Here is a 22658-nt window from a genome sequence, read left to right as displayed (position 1 = left end):
ATATGTAGACATAGGGTAGATCAAAAGTCTAGTACAGTTTTAAGTTTTAAGAGTTGTATATGTAGATATAATATAACATAAATTGGTATATTAATCATAACATTAAATATTATTTATATTACCTGAATGTATAACATGGACTAGGCATGTAGTTGTATATGTGTCTCTATATACAAACATATGCACAATATAATATATATATATATACACATAAACACTTCTGTGTGTTTGTGTGTGTATGTATGCATGCATGTCTATCTTAGAACATAATCTAAGGCTGTCAGATATGTCCCATTTTTAACCCATAACTGTGAGAAGTGACCAAGATGTCAACTAATCCATTCATACTTCTTTTGGATTACAAAGCTACAGTGATTACTGAATGATTACTACAATTCACCATTGTATATCTATATATGCTTGGATATGTGATGGAATGGACTTATTTTCTTTTTTCTTTCTTTTTTCTCCTGCCCCCTTTTTTATTAAGAAAATGCTATGATAGAAGTCTACTACGATTCTCCTTATAATAGAGCCAGGTGACAAAGATCACACCTAAATTAATAGCATTTTCATGTTATAAGGACAGATGAAACAAATATCAGCATGTATACAGGAAAAAGTCTTGGACCTTCTGAATAATCAAATTTGGAATAGAGTGAATGTGTTTTGTTTTCAATTGTGTTTAAGGTTAAGGAACAATTTTTGGTTCAAAGTTAGAGAGATTGCCTCTGCAGGATTATATTTGAAAAGAATATCCAGAATAATATTCCTATTTTGATGATATAATTATCAAACAATTATATATCAGAAGAAGAATTGTTGATTATACGATGGGCCATTTTTAATATATCTAGGATAAAAGCATTGTTGGGGAAAATTGCACCTCTTTTTTCAACTAGAAAACTCTATTTGAGAAAATATAGACTTTCCAGTGGTAGGAATTCTATAAATAATACTGTTTTGAGAAGTAGGGTCACTTATAACTACCTATGTAGACTTGAGTGTCATAGACCTTTATAGCACTGGAGATCTATATTAGAGAGAATAGCACCTATTTATCACTTTATATAAATCCAGCACTAAAGAAACAGGAATAAACCCTTGACTAAGAGGGCTAGAAATATCTGTGCAGTTCTAGAACACTGTTTTCTAGTATTAAAACAGAAGCACCATTCTTTTTGGTTGTCCTTTGAAATACCAAGCAACTAAAAATAAATGTCACCGCACATTTCTGTGGTCTTGTTGACACTTGTCTAACGTAATCTCCAACTCTATATGGCCTTTTAAAAAGTCGAACCCTAAAGTTTCTCATTTGAATGATGCCTGTTTTTCTGTTGTAGGATACATGGAAAGCATTGGCTTATTCCCAAATGGATTTTCATCATCATCATCATCATTGCTGATACATATATCTTTTAAAGATTTTTGAGTTGTTTCAGACATTGAAGTGGTTTGCCATTTCTTTCTGCAGCCCATTTTACAAATGAGGAAACTGAGACAAACAGCGTTAAGTGATTTGCAAGTAAAGCAAGATAGCCCCTACACTCAAGGAACTTATATTCTGATTAGTGAAGGTGCACATTTAAGGGAGCTGGAAAATGGGAAGGGGTGCAAGGAAGCTGGCAAAAAGGAGGAGAAGTCTAGAAAGTGAATGAAATTGGAGCAAGCTGAATCATGTCTAAGGTCCTTGCTTAAATAATGGTCCTGGGAGGAAGTCATCAATTAGGAGGGCGAAACCTCAGAGTAAAATTTTCCCTAGGGTGGGAAGGTTGCTGGTAAGGAAGAGTAGTAGTTAGGAGAGTGAGTCAAGGCATTGGTCTTTGTATAACATTACCCATGGTGTTGTCTCTCTCAAATCAGGGCAATTTTCATTTTTAGAAGGTGGGTTTAAGCAAGGAGAGGGAAGGAGGGAGGAAATAAATGTTTATCTAATGCCTATGTGCAGGCGATATGCTTAGTGATTTACAAATGCCTCATTTGATTCTCAAAACAGTCCTACTTATTAGTATTATTATTATATAATTATTTTATTATACAATTATTTATTATTATTATTATTACCATTTTGAGGTGTTGAGGAATTGTTGAGGAATCAGAGGCAAGCAGAAGTTAAGTGACTTGCTCAGGTTCATAAGCTAGTGAAGTGAGTGAGGCCAAATTTGAACTCAGGTCTTCCTTACACCAAGGCCAGGGCCTTATCCACTGCACCAGCTAGCTGCCTCCATGAAAGACAGGATAGAAAGAACAGTCTAAAGGAATTTGAGTTCTAATGATCCAGGAACCTGAGCCAACCACCATGGTCATGTGCTTGCCTTAGGGCCTCTTTGGTAACTGAAAAATACTGCCAAGAGGTCATGAGCTTTACATGAGATTTCTTCAGCTTAGTTCCATACAGACATGTTGGCATATGCATATTTATATATAATTTATATTTATTTATTACATGTTGTTATATGTAATAAGATGCCAACATCTTATTTTATGCAATATATAACTTATCTATCATTTGTCTCTCAGATCATAAGGTAGATTATCGAATATATTCTATTTGTAACATATAATTGTGAGAAGTTATTTCAACTAATTCTTTCTGAGTTATTTTGGAATATATCTATCTGTCTATCTATATCTATATAAAGAGATGCACATATAGATATATACACACAATATGCACATATGCATATGCTTTATGTTTTTATAAACATGAAAAGAGTTGTTGAGAGACTGAGAGACTCGTGTATATAAAGTGCTTTCACAAACCTTAACGATATAATATACTTATTTTTTATATGGATTATAGCATGCTGTAAGGAGGATCTGTTCTCAGTGATTGCCTTTTGGACAGTTCTCTTACTGACTTCACTTATGCAGACAAACGTGCTTCTCGGGGAGTATTTAGTACGCCTCTCTGATACGGGATTTTTATGGACCTGTATATCTCTGATTGGTTGTTTACTGAAAACCACTTTCATTTTGGTCAAGTCTTATCAAGTCAATTTAAGGATAAAGTAATTTCTGAGCCTAATATAATTTTAAAAAATATTTTAGGTTTAAGTAGGTCATTCCCAGAGGGTGGTGTAGCTCCAGCATACCCCTGTCTGGACACTTACTATGGGCATGGGCAAGTCACTCAATGCCTCTGAACAACAGTTTCTTTATCTATTAAATGGGTAAAACAATACCCTTAATTCCTACCTCACATGGTTATTGTGAGAATCAAATGAGATAATATATGTAAAATGCTTTTGAAAATCTTAGTGTTATATAACTGTGAGCTATTATTATATTGTAGAAAAGGGGTAGAGGCCTGAGATAAAGAGAACAGGTGAAACTCAGGATAATTACATAGAAAGACAAATATTTTCTTTTCCTCATAAAAAGCCTCATGGCATTCCATTTCCAAATCTTATAGTATATAATTCATGTGATTTGATCTTTTTCTTAAAATTCAAATTTAGAAATTCAAACCTTCATAGCTTTAGTTTTTACCACTTCCAAACACATGTTGTAGGAATGAAAGAAGGTCAGGATCTCTCAGTGCATGAGATTTTGGAAGTCAGAGGTGTTATTAATGAGAATGAGGAGGCTCTCTGCCCTGTGAGTGCACAGGCATGCTAAGGTTTCTCCCTTGCTTTAGATCATAGGATAATAGCTTTAGAACTGAAAAAGGGGCCTTCAAAGATATTGAACCCATCCTCTTCTTTTTAAAAATGAAGAAATCAAGGCACACATTAAGTGACTTGCCCAGTGTTACACAACTAGCAAGTTTCACAGGTGAGATTTGAAGGTATTCCTGACTCCAACTCTAGTGCTCTGCCATAATGAAGAAAGTTGGTTATTAAAAAGTCCATGCTTAGGAGTAGCTCCCTCCCAACAATCTGTTCTTAAGCTGAACTTTCAGCAGTTTGTCTGTTCTCTGTTGGCCTATGCTAGAATTCATTGATATTTGAAAGAGCCATAGAAGAAACTAAAATCTGACATATGCCCCTAAAACCCTGCAGATGTTCACAAAATCATAGCTCGAGAATTGGAAGAGACTTACAGACTTTCTCATTGAATTGCTTCATTTTATAGAAAAGGAAATTGGGTAAAACCCAGGAAGATTGAGTGATCTGCCCAAGGTCATACAGTGAAGGGCAACTTTGGCATTTGAACCCAAGTTTCCTGACTACAAATCTTTCCACAGTACCACTGTGGCAAAAATTTGCCTTGAGAGGAGCATAGTATACTGTATACACTTGGTACCCAATTTATATGTTTGAAAATCCTGGGGGAAAACAGGTAGCTGTGAAAGAATATTCTCTAGGACTGCTTAAAGAAGGAAACAATGAAGAAAACAAGCTTTTGTGAAGTGCCAGGCACTGTGCTAAATGCTTAACAAGTATTATCTCATTTGATCCTCACAACAACCCTGAAAGGTAGGTGCTATTATTATTATTATCTGCATTTCATAGTTGTAGAAATTGAGACAGAGGTAAGGTGACTTACCCAGGATCACACAGCTAGTAAGTATCTGAGGTCAGATTTGAACTCAGGTCTTCCTGACTATAGGCCCAGCCCTCTATCCACTGTGCTATCCAGCTGCTTCTGCAGAGACAGTAACGATAGAGTGACTTGATAGCATTTGGCCCTTAATGGAGCATTTGTGATGCACCGTGGAGATGTTCAAAGAGTGCAGCAAAATAGGTTTGTGCAACAGAACAGAGCTTGGAGCATGTCAGGTCCATCCAGAATGGGAGTAGGATACTGAGCAGTGAATGTTGAGGCTGCAAAACTCTCAGAATGAGTGAATGAGAATACGGGCATTCAAGTTTGGCTCTATGAGGTTGATACCTTGTTGGGGTTGGAAGAAATGAGCTCAAGGAAAAGACAGACAATTGACCCCTCTCTGTCTTTGGAGCTGGCTAGAGAGGTTGACCTTGGATGCCATGTTGATTTTTGTGCAATAATATCAGTATTTTGGAAGTTGCCATGACCAACCTCTGAATAGATGTACATATATGATTTGCATAATCCTGAGCCCCTAGATGTCTCTGCACAGGAAAAGAGAATACAGTTATCTATTCTACCTCAAGGGGGTTAGAGGTGCAGTGCCCTCATGATCTGGAGAATCTGTGTACAATTTTTTGGCCCTCTTTTCATACCAGAAAAGAAGTCTGAATTTTCTTTTTCTTTTATGGAATGTTTATAGTACCTTATTATAGAATTTGGGTTAAGTGTTTGGTTATAGGCTCTGTGTCTTTTGCTGCCTTTCACATGTTGTCTGGGACTTCAGCAAAAATCCCCCCAAATTACCATTTAATTTCTTATGCCAACCTCCAATATATTAACCTTGCGATGGGCAAAGTCACGATGTGAAAGGGATAATTGTACTGTACTGGAGAGAATCCTGTTGACCTTGAGTCTTGATGTAAGTATAATTAGTGGTGAGTGATTAAGTGTTTGTAAGTATGGTTGTGTATCTGAATGTATGGTAGGGATGGGGGTGGACAGGTCAGTGTCACTAATTTAAGTTAGCGAAAAGTCAAAATAAGCACATTTGAGAGAAGCAAATGGGGTCTTATGCAGAAATGTTGTTTTTCCTTTTCTGTGGCTCTTTTGTTTGGTGTTACTCATATTTGTGTCTGTCAGAGAACAGAGCCTTGGTTCTCAGCAAGCCTGTTGCTTGTTTCCACTGAGATTTAGGGTCTCATCAACATTAAGTTAATATAAAGCATGAGATACTTGACACAAGAAAAATACAAGTAGAAAGTTGTTACTAATACACAGAAGCAGCAGGGTGATAGTGTGCTGTGTGGGAAGTGTTACTAAAGACATGTTCACATCATTATATCCTCAGCTTTCAAAGATGTGGTGACCAAGTAAATTTATTCTTCAGGCCCTGAATGTTTTCTGGTAATGATAAACTTAACCTATACATTTCTTCTTTAGTTACAAGAAATTGATGGCAATATCTCTACAGGTTATGGCACTATGAATTAGTGAACTAAATGTTAACATTAGGAAGCATGAGGCCAAATACATAATGAACTCATTTTCTTTCTCTAAAATTTTGGGGTCAATAAATTATTAAGTTCCTTGCTAATGATTTATGCAACAGTCAGAATGTTTATAATTTTTTCACCATTTCTCTGTCTCTAGCCAATGCTAGCTCCTCAGTTTAAAAATGGCCTTGGGGTATCCAGTTGAGATCAGCTCTCTTCTATCCAAACACAACCCCTGGAGCAATGTCAGGAAATGAATCCCTTGGATAAATGTATTTGCGTTATTATTTTCCTTTTTTTTTGTGTGTGGTAAGACATTGACTCATTGGTAGTCTGGAAGATAAACATATTCATTATTAGCCTTGTTTGTTTTTAATTTAGAATGGGGTAAATTACATTTTATTAAACTTTGTTAGGTTCCCAAGCAGGCAAGTAAGATGGATGTAGCTGCTTTGCATTCTGCAATTCCAATCCAGTCCCTGTGTCTCCATGTTGCTAGAGTGAAAGCTTCAAATAACGATTACTGCTACTCCAGACACCGCTGCTAAAACCATGTCATTTCGCTGTTATGATTGATACTTGGAAGGGCTTATGTTTGGCTGTTGTTGTTTTAATTTGTTGGTAATGTTTGAATCTGCTACCACACATCCACATCCTACCAGTTTCCTTGCTTCAGGCTATTTTGACTGATGACAAAATAGTTTCAAATTGAGTAGTGTTAAAAAAAAAACACACACACAATGTGAAATTTAGGTGGGGTTACTATTGAAGACTTCTGGGCTTCAGTTGAGTATTAATTAAGCTACTGAAGACTGGACATAGCAGACATACTGAGGCCTGGAAGGTTTTAAACATGGGGCAAGTCTGATTGGAATCTTAGCTCCTCCAAATGTTTTCTAACTTTACAAGACTGTAAGTGTTTAAGTGTCTTATTTCTGGCGAATGGTGTACCAGGTAGGTCAACAGGCATCTGATTCTATTTGGTGTTTGGCAGCATTGGAAATGAGATCTCCCCCAGCCTAGGAGTGGAGCTTGGGATTTAAGACATCATTCAAAATGTAACTCCAGCATGATTTGTCTTTTTTTTCAAATTAGGAAATGGAAAACTAAGCCAAGAATCTGATTCTGATCATTTTTTAATGTTCACATCGGGATACTGGGGCCTCCATCATTCAGTCTCAGTCAGACTTTCACATTGGGTCAAGACAGTGTTAGGCCTTTAGCTATTGACATCCTGACTTCTAGAAACATGAAACATTCCATGAAAATAATCAAGTTCTTTCAGATTTTAATAAAGCAATGACATTATGTGAAGATCCAGGAAACGTTGAAGTATTTCTTCTTTTGATTTGATAAATGATTTTTGTTCTTTCTTTTATGAAATGATAATCAAACAAGTGTGAATGCAAAATATAAACCAATGAAAAGTACTTAATACTGAGGATGTTCACAGTCAGCTGGGCTTCTTTCTTTAAGACATCTTTTCCTTCACACAAGGATGCCTATGTTTGGTTTGATAAGACAGCGAGCGGTCTTGGCTCTTTGGTGTGTGAGGACTCTGATCATAGAAAAGGGTATTTATGAACCTCTATTTGTGATCCTTTGTGTCTTTGGGTAATGAAATTGGATATGGAGTTTAAACTTTATCCTTGTAACCATTCTGTCACAGGCTTTTAAGGTACAGAAGTAAATGGTCAAGACCCCCTTTAGGTCCTTTCACACTGCCTCAGTTCATCTACATTTTCTGTCCAGTTCATTTTGTTAAGTCATTCTTATGGTTTCAGTGAACATATTGGCAAGTCACCTTTGCTCTGCTTCACAATTCCAAAATACAAACCTAATGTAAATTCTAATGCTCCCTTCTTGCTTCTCAGTTCATCTATCACTTTAGCTGCCTAAATGTTATTTTTCCTGAGTATAATGTAAGCTTTTTGAGATTGGAGACTGTTTTAATTTTGTTTTTGTATCCCCGGCACTACTAACACAGGATCCTGCACATAGAGAACACTTAATAAATGCTTAAGGAATTGAATTAGAACTTAGACTCTAACTTAAGATTTAGGACTATAACATTGTATTTAAATGTGATGCTATGTGGCTACAGATGATGGGGAAAAAAATTATAAGCACCCCATGGCTTAAATAAAATGTTCATCGTGGGTGTAATTAGGTTACAGTATGTCATCCATGATGACATGCCAATGAAGCACAAAAGATGTCAGCAAAGACATGTATGACCAGAAAAGGATATAAACTGCTGGTATCCTGAGAATGAGGACTGGTGAAAAGGCAGCCCAGGTGTGATATTGGTACTCTTGAGATAATACAAGAATGAGAGGCCTTAGAACAGGAATTATTAACCATTTTTATGTGTCATGGATCCCTTTGGCAGTCTGGTGAAGCCTGTGACCCCTTCTCAGAATCATATTTCTTTTTTTCTTAATTCATAATCAAAGGAAATGCTAAATTTTAGTTAGGTATTAGTGAAAATAGAGATGTAATTTTTCCCCATCCAAGTCTCTAAAACCACTGAATTCTCTCTGTATACACCTAGACCTCAGGTTAAGAAACTTCCTCTATGGGAAATAGAAGACATTTAATGGAGAATCTATGAAAAGATAAGGGCCAGAATTACACAGATTGAGAAAATAAAGGATTGTTTTTTCTATCAGAGCAATCAACCTAATAAAATTTTAAAAAAAAATTTAAAAAAATAAAAAATAAAAATTCCAAGGACTGGCTTATTGTTCTCAATAATATTTTGAAAAAAAAACAAACTAACATTTAATGCCTTACCAACTCAAAACCTCAAACCACTAGATAGCTTATCAGGGAGGGTACTGTTCTGGAACAAGATCACTCTGTTCTAGATGATAGCTTTTCTGGGTCAGGTCATCACCAAGTGCTTCAGGTCTTGAGCACTCAAGAAAATGAATAAGAATTAGAAGTCACAAGATGAAATGAGTCCAGTCACTAGGCCAAATGACAGTGAATCAGCCTATCCCACTTAATCACACTACTGTTCAAGATGAAGATGAGAATTCTAGAGAAAGGAAGAGTGAAGATATGTAGGGTCTCAACAATCCAGAGCTTCAGTCGGAGACTCCATGATGAGTTGAGGCAAGAGGCATGCTCATTATGACTGAGGGGGACTTATAAAACCTGGCAGTCTTAGTCAAGTCAACATTAAGCATTTATTGTGCACTTACTATATGCCAGGTACTGATACAAGCAAAAGAAAGATACTGATCTAAAGGAGTTTTTAATTCTAATCAGGAAAGATGATATATAGAAAGAAAGTCACAGAATGTTGGGGTGAGGAGGGGAGAAAAGGTGGGAGCATGAAGAAATCTGGGGAGTCAGGAATAGGATCAGGAAAGAAGGGAAGGAGTAAACATGGGTTTGGCTGAGCATTTCCTCAAAATGGAGGTTCTCAGAGGAACTCAGCAATCAGAGGATGAAACCTCAGGGGTGTAGGAATCTTCCATGTTGAGAAGACCACAGAAGCAAAGATATCTAATGTTCCATGGTGAAAAGAGAATAAAATCATAGAGAGCTCCTCATGATTTGCTGTACTAAGGGATGGAGGCTTCTGTGTCCTTTCAAGTAACAATCCAAAAGTCTTCATCCTGGAAAATCATTTCAGCCTTGGAATTTATGCCTCAAAGATACCTTGTCACTCCTCCCTCCATTTGGACAGTTCCTCTCAGAACCTCCCTTTAGAGAGGGCAAGTAGGCCAACCATTTCTTCATGTCACCAGGCTGCGATCTGGACTTCCCCATCCTGCCTTCCTTCTCATCCTCTACTTTTCCATTTCTTTTTATGTGTTGTCTTCTCCCATTAGAATGTAAGATACTTGAAGGCAGGAGCTATCTTTCTTTTTGCTTATATTGTATTCTCAGTGCTTAGCACAGTGCCTGGCACATAGTAAGAACATAATTGATACTTGCTGTTAATTTTATTAAATTAGTCCTTCATAGCTGACTTCTCCAAGCTTAAAGAAGCCTACTCTCTATGGAGGAACTTGTACTGTCTTTGCTAGAGGACAGATTTATGGCCTCTTATCAAGTTGGGTACACAAATAAGAGTCTAGACCCTGAAAGGGCCCAGTTGTTTCATATGGGAGCAGCATTCAGGGCTTAGAGAATGGATGTTGGCCTCCACATCATGACAATTACCTTCTCTGATGTGTGGCTGGGAGCCCTCTTTATAAGCTATCACAATGGAAATGAAGTCATTTGCTGCTGTCCTAAGAGGATTTAAAATTATTCTTTTGCTCTGTGTTATACTGCATCCTGACTCAACTTCCTTAACATGGCTTATGTCATGGTACTTTTCTGTTTAGGATTTACAATGGGTGATTACTATCTGCTCTATCAAGTTTACACACTTCCCCCTAGCTTTCAAAACCTTTCATGGTCAGCTTCCACCCTATAGAGTCAAATCTTTTTCACAATATGTCCCAATCTGAATTTTTCCCTAATTCTCTTCCCACCTATTCAATGCTTATTCCAATCTCCATGCTTTTGCTTATACCCTGCCCCCTTTTGTCACCTTTACAAATCCTGTTCATCCTTCAAGATTCTACTCAAATCTATCTCTTCTAGGGTTGGAGAATGGCTTACTCACTTCACCTGCACCTGCACTGGCAGGTTGTGGTAGATTTCCAGAACAGTGATCATTCCATTATAGCTTACTCTCAGTGCTAGGGGTAATGCTTGGAGTATGTGGAGAGACATATTTCTGCTACTTAATTGTAGCTCTTGAGGCCTCCAGCAGTGTTTCCCATTCCAATTTTTAGTCAGCCAGGATGACACCATCAACTCTTTTTTTTTTGAGCCTCTAAGATTTAAAATTTATTAAAGATTTTAAAAGAATAAGAGCTAATAGCAACTTAATCCTTCAAAGGAGAAACCAATGAACAGAACTTGAAAGTCTGAAAATGATGGAAACATTGGAGGAAGTAAGCCCTTCAACTTAGAATTTGTGATAAGTATGGATTAAAAACAAATATTGAGATGTAATTATTAGAATATTTTTCTTTTTTTTTTACAATTCATTGTTTTTTATTTTTTCTTAAATTTATTTATTTTTAGTTTTCAACATTTACTTTCACAAGATTTTGAGTTCCAAATTTTCACCCCATCTCGCCCCTCCCCCTCACCCCAGGATGGCATGCATTCTGAATATCCCTTCCCCTAGTCTGCCCTCCCTTCTATCTCTCCCGTCCTTCTCTTATCTCCTTCCCCTTCTATTTTGCTCTAGGGCAGGATAGATTTCTGTACCCCATTTCCTATATTTCTTATTTCCCAGTTGCATGTGAAAACATTTTTTTAAACATGTGTTTTTAAAACTTTGGGTTCGGAATTTTCTCCCTTCCTCCCTCCCCACCCACCCTCACTGAAAAGGTAAGCAACTCAATATAGGTTATACATGTGCGGTTATGCAAAACACTCTCATAGTATTTGTGTTATGAAAAACTAACTCTATTTCCCTTAATCCTATCCCGCACCCCCATTTATTCTATTCTTTCTTTTGATCCTGTCCCTCCTCAGAAGTGTTTGCTTCTGATTACCCCCTTTCCCAATCTGCCCTCCTCTCTATCATTCCCCTGCTCTCTTGTCCCCTTCTCCCCCTATTTTCCTGTAGGGTAAGACAGATTTCCATACCCAATTGAGTGGACACAATCAACTCTTAAAACACAAAACATTTAATAACAGAGGATGAAGTGATAATAATCATAATGTAGTTGTCTGCCCATAACATAACAGTCTAGGTCACCCTTTCCCTCATCCTTCCCAATGCCTTCCTTATTTACCTCAGCCCACACTGATTTCTTCCTTCTCAAAATTCATATGTCAGTTATAGTCTATAATATACCCTTAAAAATGGAACTACTATTTTATTGGTAAAGCTATCAGTGTGGTAAGGAAACTCCTACTACTAATGCAGATTAATACCTGCTCTGCAATTTAGAAGCTTAGATTGGTGCTGGGGCCCTGAGAAGTTAGCTGACTTGTTCCCAATTCATAAATGATAGAGTTTGACTCCCACAGTCTCTAGTACAATAAATGGCAAACAGTAGGTGATGAACAATTTTTTTTTTTGTTGATCAATTCAATTAGGTCATTATATTTGGTTAGGTTCTTTTAACTTTCCTCTATACTTGTCAATGTTTACTATTTTGGAAGGAGATTTATGCTGAGGCAACTTTCAAGAATTATGCTTTTTTTTTTAATCTGTCCTGTAGGTAATACAATGAACAGAATTATTCTCTCCTTACTAGGTACCTGGGGTAGTGGACATTTTTCCATTTATTCATGAAATTAATAAATTTCATAGAAATGAAATGATGTAACCCAAAGAATACATGCATAGCGTATAGGGGTGTTGCACTGACCTCTAAATCTATCTCTTCTAGGGCTGGAGAATGGCTTACTCACTTCACCTACACCCACACTGGCAGGTTGTGGTAGATTTCCAGAACAATGATCATTCCATTATAGCTTACTCTCAGTGCTAGGGGTAATGCTTGGAGTATGTGGAGAGACATATTTCTGCTACTTAACTGTAGCTCTTGAGACCTCCACCAGTGTTTCCCTTTCCCATTCTAAGTCAGCCAGGATGACACCATCAACTCTTAAAACACAAAACATTTAATAACAGAAGATGAAGTGATAATAATCATAACATAGCAGTCTGCCCATAACATAACAGTCTAGGTCACCCTTTCCCATCAATACACACAGTAGAGTAGGCACAAAGTTAGAGATACCTGTAAATAAAGCACATGAATAAGCACATAAGTAATGTACCTTGTAGACACTCACAACCCTGTATTGCAAACCTTCATATCCGTAGCTTCTTAGGTAACTGTCTGCACCACATGTTAACTGCTGGGTGGGGCTGTGACCCTTCTGGGCCTTTTCACTATTTTGCTGGATGAAATCACTTTTTGTTTTTTTTTTTTTTTTGTTCCTCAGACCAGTGGAAATATTTTCAGCTCTTTTAGCAGTCTTCAGATGTGGATTCACAGAACTTCCTGGTTCTGCTCTTTTGACTAGGTGCTGAAGGAATATGATGCACTTTCAAATGTTTAACAACAAAGCTGTTCACATCTCCTCTCTCAAGGAAGGAAAAGAGCAGCTGTAGACAGTTGTCCAAAGGATTTTTTTCCCCTTTCTCAAGCTATAGATGGTGCTAGAGAACAAGGCAACCTTTTCCCAGTCAGGTCTTCAAACAGTGGAGGATTCTGCTTTCTTTAATCAGCAATTAGCATCAGAGCTGTTCTCTAAACAAATCAGTTCCCTACATCAGCTGCAGAGCCTGTCTGACTTTAGTCAAGTGGCTTCACCTCAGAGCAGCTGCTATTGTCTTCTATTTTGGCTCCATTTCTCTGCTTCTGTCAACTTATCAGTTGTGTTGGCTTTTATCTTCTGGTTTCTGTATGCAGCTTCTACTTTTAGCTTCTACCTTTTCCTTTGGATTCTGAAGTCTCTCTTGCTTCAAATAAGGGTTTAGTGACCCACCTCTAATTTTGGCTGAGAAACACAAAATCCACATTTCTGTCAGCTATGCAACAAATAGTCAATATGCAATTGACTCATATTCCTGCTAAAATAGTCCTAAAATAGCTGAAAATTAGCTGTAGGGAAACAATACCCTATAGGCATCTTTACTATCACTCAGTACTTTTGCTTCTGAATAAGGTTGTTTTCACTTAGGCAGGTCTTCTCAGAACTATCTTTCTACCTCATGCTGTTTTTCTCTGTGTTTATTGCACAAATGTGCCCTTCAGTAATAAAATGTCTATACAAGAGAGGGACAGTAAAGATACTATGAGCTATGATGATCTCTGATATCAGATACTTGTAATATTTTAAAAAATTGAGAGACAATTTCTGGGTAATTAATAATTTTATTAATAATGCTCACATATTACCAATAAAATGAGTCAGTGATACTCTGGAATCCCAAAGACAAATCATAGCAGTGGGCTCACAGTTTATATGTCCTTGGAAGAGTGGGTGATCCTGAGGGTGGTAATCAATTCTGATTGTTTAACAATTAATAAGAAGAATGGATATTACAATGAGAGGTGGACCTATTCTAATGAGCAACTGGGGGGGAATGTGACTTTGATTGTGTCATTTACTTCTAAATTGTTGCAGCCTTGGGCAATCTAATCAAAGAATTTATACCTACCCAAATCTGGGTAAAGCACAATGAGCTTCCCTACCTGCGCAGGTTCTGAACAAGATCAAGGAGAAAGTTAATTTAGTCTCATTATCAGCAGTGTCCTTCAGAGACTGAACAACCTGTATGCTTCTGAAAAAATTCTAGTCCTTTTCAATAATTGATTATTAATATGAGAGAGAAATAATTTTTCTCAACTATATCATAATTATACACATTTGCACAAATGTTCTTTCATCTCTGGCATACATTTTCTCTTCACATCCAGTTTAAAAAAATCTCTAGCTGTCTTCAAAACTCAGCTAATGTGCCACCTCCTACAAACACAAACACTTTCCTGGTCTTCCCAGTTATTAGTATTTTTTTCAGCCATAAAATTATATTTATTCTTGTGGGGGAGAGGGGATAGGTTGAAACAGATGATCCCGAAAGTCCCTTGCAGCTCTAAATCTATAATACTATGACTTCTAAGAATATTAAATTCCTCTAGTATAATTCAAGTCCTTTGAGGACAAGGTTTATTTAATTTTCATCTTTCTATCCCTGGCACCTAGAATAGTTCCTTAATAAAGCATATAGCACATAGTAAGTTTGTTGAATTGAATAGACTTGAAATGAATCCTTTTGAAAATTCTGAGGGCTGTTTGTTTTTCAAATCAGCAGAGTTCTGTCTGGAAGCAGAATAGTATAGTGAAAAGATCACTGGACTTGGTCACTTGGGTTCAAATCCCAGCTTCACTAATTACTGAGTTTTCTTGAGTGACTCAATTTATTTGTCTTAACTTCAATTTCCTTATCTACAAAATGGGGATAATAGGACTATTCTGAATAAAGTGCCGTGTCAACCCTAACATGCTTTACAAAAAGTGAGTTATTGTTATTAGTTCAAAGGATAATTTTTGTGTGAGATTTGGAGCAATGTTATTTTAGTTATAGAACAATTTAGCTTCTTCTAGGGGTTAAGCAGTTCTCTGAAAATATGGGACTTGCTGCTGGGTGTGGGGGTGGAACTTTGGATTCCATCAGTGTATCATTAAGTGGAATGATCTGGCTCCTGAAATCTGTAGTATGGAAATGTTAAGGAATCCGTTGTCCTATTGAAGCACTTGATGGTTGTATGATGATGTTGCATCACTTATCAGTGGTTTCCCATAGGTGGTTTCTACCATAAGGTTTCTTCGCTATCTGGCACAGTGCCACAGACTTTGGATAGGCAATGAATGATAGACAGACCTAGCCAACATCAAGGCACATATTCACAAAAATAGTCAGTAAGGGGTTGTCATGTTATCACCATTGGCCTTAGTAAAAATAATTGAATAAGAAACTGTTTTTAAGAGGGTTAAGATAGACAGTTCCCTGTGTTACAGGTTAAAATTTAGGGCAGATAATGACATTCCAAAGTGTGTTGAGTGACCCTAGAGTTCCCTTGCTAAATAAGTTCATTTCTTTAGCACCTGGAGCTATGATATGGTCTGGAGTCATGGAACACCACTATCTCAGAAGACTTAATGTTGCAGGTGCTCCAAAGAACAATGGAAAGATGAATGGTGGGTATGAGTAGGTAGTAATGTAATACATTATGCCATATATACCATGGCACATAGATAATATATAGGGCATAATGATAGCTTAATGATTATGTTTATATATGCTATTTATATATTTATATAATATAATTGATATAGTGTATTTGTATATTAATTATATTATTTTAATACCATATATATCATATTCCATAGACCTGTGTGATAAATAGTATAAAAGACATCTTTAAGGAGATTCATAAATAGAAAAAGTAGACCAGTCATGTAGTGAGAATCAAGTGCAATAAATATATAGCTCAAGTGCTATATTAATACTTAATTATTAAAAGAACTGGAGGAATGGCTCACACGTATTATGTAAATGATCTTTGGAGGATTTACAGACTGACATGGATTAGCTTCATATAGGATGAGTCAGCTTGAAGGAGTTGAAGTCTGCCCTGTGGGAGGAAGGGGACTGGAATATATACTATCCAAAATTCTTTTCATCCATACCCAACAAGATGTCATTAAACTTTTACTTGAAGACCTCCAGTGAAGGGAAAAAAATACTATGTCCTAAGGTAGCCAATCCCATTTCTTGGCTAGTACTAATTGTTAGGGAGTTTTTCTTTGTAAAAGAACTAGATCTGCTTTTAGTTTGGCCCTCTGGGACCAAACACATAACAAACCTTCATATACTAGAAGACAGCTAGCATATCACTCCCTAACATTTCCAGAGACTTCAACTGACTCTCCTGTGGTATGGACCTTGAATCCCTTCACCATTCTCGTTACCCTCCTCTGGACAGAATTCTTATATAAAATGAAGGGAGAGGCATCCAGGAAGTGCAGAGGATAGAGTGCCAGGCCAAGAGTCAGGAAGACTCATCTTCCTGAGTTCAGATCTGGCTTCAGACACTTATTAGTTGTGTGAACCTGGGCAAGTCGCCTCACCCTGTTTGCCTCAGTTTCCTCATCTGTAAAATGAGCTGGAGAAGGAAATGGCAAACCCCTCCAGTACCTTTGCCAAGAAAACCCCAAATGGGGCCATGAAGAGTCAGACACAACTCATGTGACTGAAGAGCAGCAGCAATAAAATGTGGTACCCCAAACTGCCAAAGTATTCTTGGAATGATTTGATAAAGAAAGAATGGTCACCTCCCTAGCCCTGGTCTTTATGCTGTTCTTAATGTCGCCTGAGATTGCAGTAGCTTTCTTGGTAGCCATATGACACTGACAATTGATACCAAGCCTACATTTCATTCAGCTTTTCACTTTTGAACTGCTGACTAGCCATACTTCCTCATCCTTTGTCTGCGAAGTTAACATTTTAAACAAAAACGTGAGAAAAGACCTTACATTTATCCCTGTCAAATTTGAAATGTTGCCCAATGAACCAGCCTGTTGATTTTTTTTTCAATTGATGCTGCCACCTAAAGATTAGATTATATTTAAAAGTGTTTACTTCATGCCTATTTTGGAATATAAGTTCAACTGCTCATTTAGTCATTTCTCCTTTCCCTCCTTTTGTGTAATTTAGTAAATATTTATGCCACATATTTTGGTGCTTGAACACACACTGCCTCATGTTTACCATTCATTGCCATGTGTTCCTGAGTCCATAAGATAGTAAGTAAGCACTTTGAGGTTAAAGACTATGGTTTCTATTTCTTTTTACTTGTTTTCTATTCAAGCTCCATAATAACAATGAGGACATAGTAGGTACTCAATAATACTTGTTGAATTGAGTTGAACTGCATTGAACTGAATTGGAATCAACAGATTTTGTAAAAACTGGGATTCTAAATGGGGAGAAAGAGCATATTTCCCTTCCCCTCCCCCTCTCATCATCTCCCTGTAACCTTGGCCAAGTCACTCTCTGGTTCATTTTCTTGTTCTATAAACTGGAAGCAATAATATCTTCAGCACAGAAGGATTAAAGATGTGAGGATTAATTAGGCAATGTTCATAAATGCTTTTCAGAAAAAAAAAGTGCTGGGTAAGTAATGGGCTCTTCAACTTTTAGGTGGATGTCAATTGTTCCTTCAATTGTCTTCATTCAAATTGAGGTGCCTGCCATATGTTAAACTATGTCTTCTCGTTACTTCAACTGCAACCTGCTTGGAAAATTACTGTAGGCTGACATGAAGAATGTTTCCTCTCCCTCCCAGAGTCTCATTTGGTTCCAAATTTAGAACTTTCACTTTCTACACCCAGTGACCTTGGAATCATGATTCATTGTGTTTGTGAGATAGGAATTGAACTTGGGTAGCATACCTGGTGTGGGCCTTTAAGACTATTGGGGGTACCAAAACAAAAATGTTTTCATAAGCAAAATAGACCTCCTTTATGCAGCCAACTCTTCGTTATCTGAGTGTAGATGATTTACTTTGTGGATACTTGCAATCAGTATTTTATCCATTGTTGGCTTCCTTCTGAATCTGTCTCCCTTTTGAGCTGCTCTTTCCCTTCCTGTGCTATGTCTTGGGGGTAAAATCTTTTTTTTTAGGAAATATTACTTAAGCATAATAATCAGGATGACAAAAATCACAATTCATTCCACGATCAGATTTAATAACTTTTGGTTTGTTGGAATCACTGCTTTCCTCCAAAGTTCAGCTCAAGAGGGGGGCCTCTAACTTAAGGCCTTTCTTAATTCCTGTAGCTGCTAATCCCTCCCCACCAAGTTACCTTGTGTTTATGTTGCATATATACATACATGCATGCATGCATTTATATGTGTTTATATATGTATGTGTGTGTGTCTGTATATAGTATATATAGAGAATTATATATAGAGAATATATATATATATATATTATATATAGAGAATGGTCTATGGCACTGAGAGGTTAAGTGATTCGCCTGTGGTCTCTTAGATTGCAAGTGTCAGGGGAAAGTTTTGAAACCAGCAGTGTGTTGGCAAATGTTTAACAATCGTTGGGGAGGAGGGAAAGGAGGTTCACTTTTAAGCTTAATCGGCATTTTTGGCATTTTCTCCATCACTTTCCTCAGTCTTGTGGATTTCTCAGGTATAAATGCACGTAATAAAAATTTTCCTATAGGTACTCACTAGCCTGTTTAGAGCTGGCTCCACTACATCCCTGGTATATTAGAATACCCCAGGTATTCCTAACTCCCAGGTCATCCCTCTCATATAAACACCCAAGTGCACCAGTATCATGTATAACATATAGCTTAAGGCTCTTCTTATGAAAGGAAGTGTTGAGGAGTTGGAAATTAAAGATTTTTTTTTTTAATTCTCAAAAGGAAGGAGTTAACACAAGTACGAAACTATGTTTTGTCATGCAGAGCATAAAAACAGATGTTCCTTCTGCTTAAAAAAATTATTGAAATGTTTACAATGCCTAATTGGAGAATTTCAGACACGAGATACTTTACAATAGAAGAGAACAATGAATGCAGAATATATACAGCTAAAGGCATGAACTTTCAAAATAAAAAAAAAAAACACATTCCTTGCTTAATACAGTTCCTTGCAGATTCATTGTCCAATTATTTATAGAAATAATTAATGTATTGAGAATATGGTCCTTGATTGACAACTTGAAGTACATGGAAATTCATTTGAATTTAGAATAATATTTTAAGCTTCTGTGTGAAGCTAAAGTACCATGGAATGCTTTATATTTAAGGATTGATTTTCAAGATCTGGCCTACTGGAAGGAGTTTTAACCCCACTCGACATTAGTCCAAATGCTTAAAATAATTATATGTCTGATACTGATTCTCTTTCCCTCCCCCTGCTTACTCTTTCAGAATACAGATGCCAATTCAAATGTGAGAAAAAGAACCAATGTACCAGTTCAATCTGATGCTGATGTTGGCAACAGGACCGAGACTGGAAACGCGTCCATGGGAACTTCTGCAGAAGCTCAGGGGCTTTCTGGCACCACACCACGATCACATCTGGCTTCCAGTCCCAACCCATTCAGTCGGGCAAATGCAGCTGAGACAATCTCTGCTGCTCGAGCACCTCCTCCAGCTCCTCCATCCACTCCTATTTTAACTGGGTATATGTCCCAGCTGGTCTCCACTGTCTCTCCAGCGAGGCGTCATGTTTTTGGATCGAGACTGAAACAGATCCAAACCAAGGTCAATACTTTTGGATCTTCTGGAAAATCGTCGGCTGTCACGCCTCCCCCTGCGCCCCCACCTTTAGGCTCTGGCACGAGTAAAATAGACAAATATGCCCGGATTCTCTTCCCTGTCACATTTGGAGCATTTAATATGGTCTACTGGGTAGTCTACTTATCTAAGGACCCTATGAAGAAATCAGAAAGTTTAATGTAGTGGTGTTTTGTTTTGCTTTGTTTTATTTTGTTTTGTTTCGTTTTTTGCTGCTATGTAGTAGTATCCTTAACAATAATGCACTTAGTGCAGGGTACCTTTTAAACTTCTTTTTTTAAGCAAAACCATTCCTTTCTCCTGAAATCAAAGCTTTTTATATGTTCTTTAATGTTATATATATATATATATTTATGCATATGTCATATATATATATGTGCCAATTACTGAGAGAATGAACTCCTCAGTTAAAAAAAAATAATTTCTTCCCCTCCCCAAAATGGCAATATAAATAGAAGAAACTTACATTAAATTTAGAAGAAAATCAGAACTTATTTGTCCAGAAGCCCCCATGGGGAAGTTTGGACAAGGGGCACTAGGCTGTTGTGGTCCATTGAAATCTGAAAACAGGCATTGGCATTTTAGAAATATCCATAGTGAATATCAACAGCTTCCTGAATTTCTAGTGGCACTCCCCTTAATCAGAAATGTATATGTGATATCACATGCAGTGACCTTTCGGAATCTTCTTAGTGCCTGTGAAAAAAGGATTTCTCCTGTTAGACCAAGGAAGGGAAAAAAAATACTGAGCAGCTGAAGCAAATTCCCAATGCATTGATGAAGCAGTGCATATGGTGGAAAAACAACGTTTACTCCTCATTTGGAGCAGCCATGACCTGATTGCACCAGCCAGGAAAATTCTTGTTTTGGTGCTCCAGTAAATCTGCGATCTCATTGATGTGGGTATTTCCTCCACTGATGTAGATCCCAGCCCATCCATACCTGCCATGAATAAAAATATAGCACATTTGTAAGGAAAAGCATTTCTTCTGAAAAGAGCACACCTTTAAACTCATACAGGCAATGACTGTATTGCCCTATCACCATCTTACTACAATTAGCATGAAGAATTGATTTCTAAGAAGAGAAATACTTGAATTTTCCAAATGAAGTAAATGTCCTCACTATAGCATGACTTTAGCATCTGGTTCCCCCAAATTTGAATTCTCAGGTAGTAACCAAGTATATCTCTTTTTAATCAGTGTGGATAACTACCAGGATTGAAGTTCTTTCCACCAGTTGTCTACAAGTAGATTTAACATAGTTTCATAGAGAGCTACCTGGGAGCACAGAGAAGTTACATGATTTTCCAAGGGTCACACAGCTAGGAAGTGTCAGAAACAGAACTTATATCCTGGGATTCCTGATTCCAAGTTTCCATTTATGATGCCACACTGACTCTTTCTAGAAGGTAAACTGATTTTAAAGTGTGCAGATGTTAAGATGACATAAATATGGGAGTGGCTTTTGCAGTTGTCACCTAAAAAATAACAAAACATAGAAAGACAGATTGCCCTGGGTTGCACTGTTGATATAAATGTACCACATACTGTAGTGATGCTGAATGTCAGATCTGGACACTATGACACTTGAAAAATCATATGCACTCAGTCAAATTTTTCTTTGCACCCAAGGCCTTATACAAGGTGACTGAATTTTGTGAGGAGTGAACTAATAGAAAGACAGGGCTAAAATATGTAACAAGTCACATGTTTCAGGGCCTTCTCTTGGGTCCAATTCCCTACATGGGTTGGCAAAAGCTAGTAAGAGTACTGACAAAAGGCAAAAATCCTGACAAAAACCTCTTGGAGAGATTTGATAATCTTGATGAAGTCTTTGAACTTACAAAATTCCAAAGGAATGTGGGCAAAATAGCAATTCAAAGGCATTGGGTAGGGTTTAATTTACTCATTTAGGAAGTTTTAAAGAATTTTTAGCAGAGAAACCTTTTTTCCATTTTAGAAGGTAGACTTGACAACTTAGAATAATGTCTCCCATGTGGATCATGGGGCTTAGTCCACACTTGGCTTTGTGTCTCTTTGCTACCCTCCTGTTCTGTTCTATAAAATCACTCAAAGGCATGGGAACAGAGTTTTCCTCAAAGTATTCAGGAATGTTCTGCTGGTAGGAGCCTCCACAAAATTAGATTGGTAATTTCTTGACCCAAAAGCCACTGCCATTGCCTTTTCAAGTCTTACTTATAACTTGTACTTCAAGGAGATCTTGATTTTTGGCCATTACTGAAAAGGACAAATACAGAACATCTACCATGTGAGGGAGTCAGAATGATGGAATATTTATCCTGGAACACTTTTCTAGGTGACATATAGCTGGGATAACTGGAGAATTGTGAATTACAGGTTTTTTCTCCAACATTATTCACAACACCACATAATAAATACTCAAATAATATCTTCTTGCTTTATCATATTGTTCATCTATTTTTTTGAAAAGGGACAAAAATACTAGACCTGGAGACCTGAAGACCTGAGGACCTGAGTTCAAATCTAGATTCAGACTCTTACTAGCTGTGTGACCCCTGAGCTAGTCACATCTGCCTCAGCAGATTTCCAACAAACAAATGAGTTAATACAGAGCTAGTTCTGGTGGTGAAAAGATGCTTTACTTAATGGTTGTGAAAAGATAGAGTATTGGAGCTTAATTATAAGAGAAAATATAAGGAAAGACTCAATGTGATGCAGTGGAAAAATCAATGGAGTAAAATGGGAATAACAATCCTTGAAGCACCTACCAACCTTTCCGAGGAGAGTGTTTTGCAAACCTTGAAGTGATATA

General features: G+C 37.2%; 1 protein-coding gene across 2 annotated transcripts in view; it reads left to right on the top strand.

Annotated features, from left to right (window-relative positions):
- GABRA4 (gamma-aminobutyric acid type A receptor alpha4 subunit) overlaps nt 1–20027 on the top strand; it is a 93836-nt gene extending 73809 nt beyond the window's left edge. For both annotated transcript variants that reach the window (XM_027836394.1, XM_027836395.1), the window contains one exon: nt 19494–20027. In XM_027836394.1, the coding sequence (XP_027692195.1) occupies nt 19494–20027 (534 nt within the window). The remainder of the gene's footprint in view (nt 1–19493) is intronic.
- The last annotated feature ends 2631 nt before the right edge of the window (nt 20028–22658 follow it).

The sequence above is a fragment of the Vombatus ursinus genome, unplaced genomic scaffold, assembly GCF_900497805.2.
Source record: "Vombatus ursinus unplaced genomic scaffold, bare-nosed wombat genome assembly UNPS02014818.1, whole genome shotgun sequence".
Taxonomy (NCBI): domain Eukaryota; kingdom Metazoa; phylum Chordata; class Mammalia; order Diprotodontia; family Vombatidae; genus Vombatus; species Vombatus ursinus.
The sequence above is the reverse complement of the archived record's forward strand: the minus strand, read 5'-3'. Positions and strand labels throughout refer to the sequence as shown.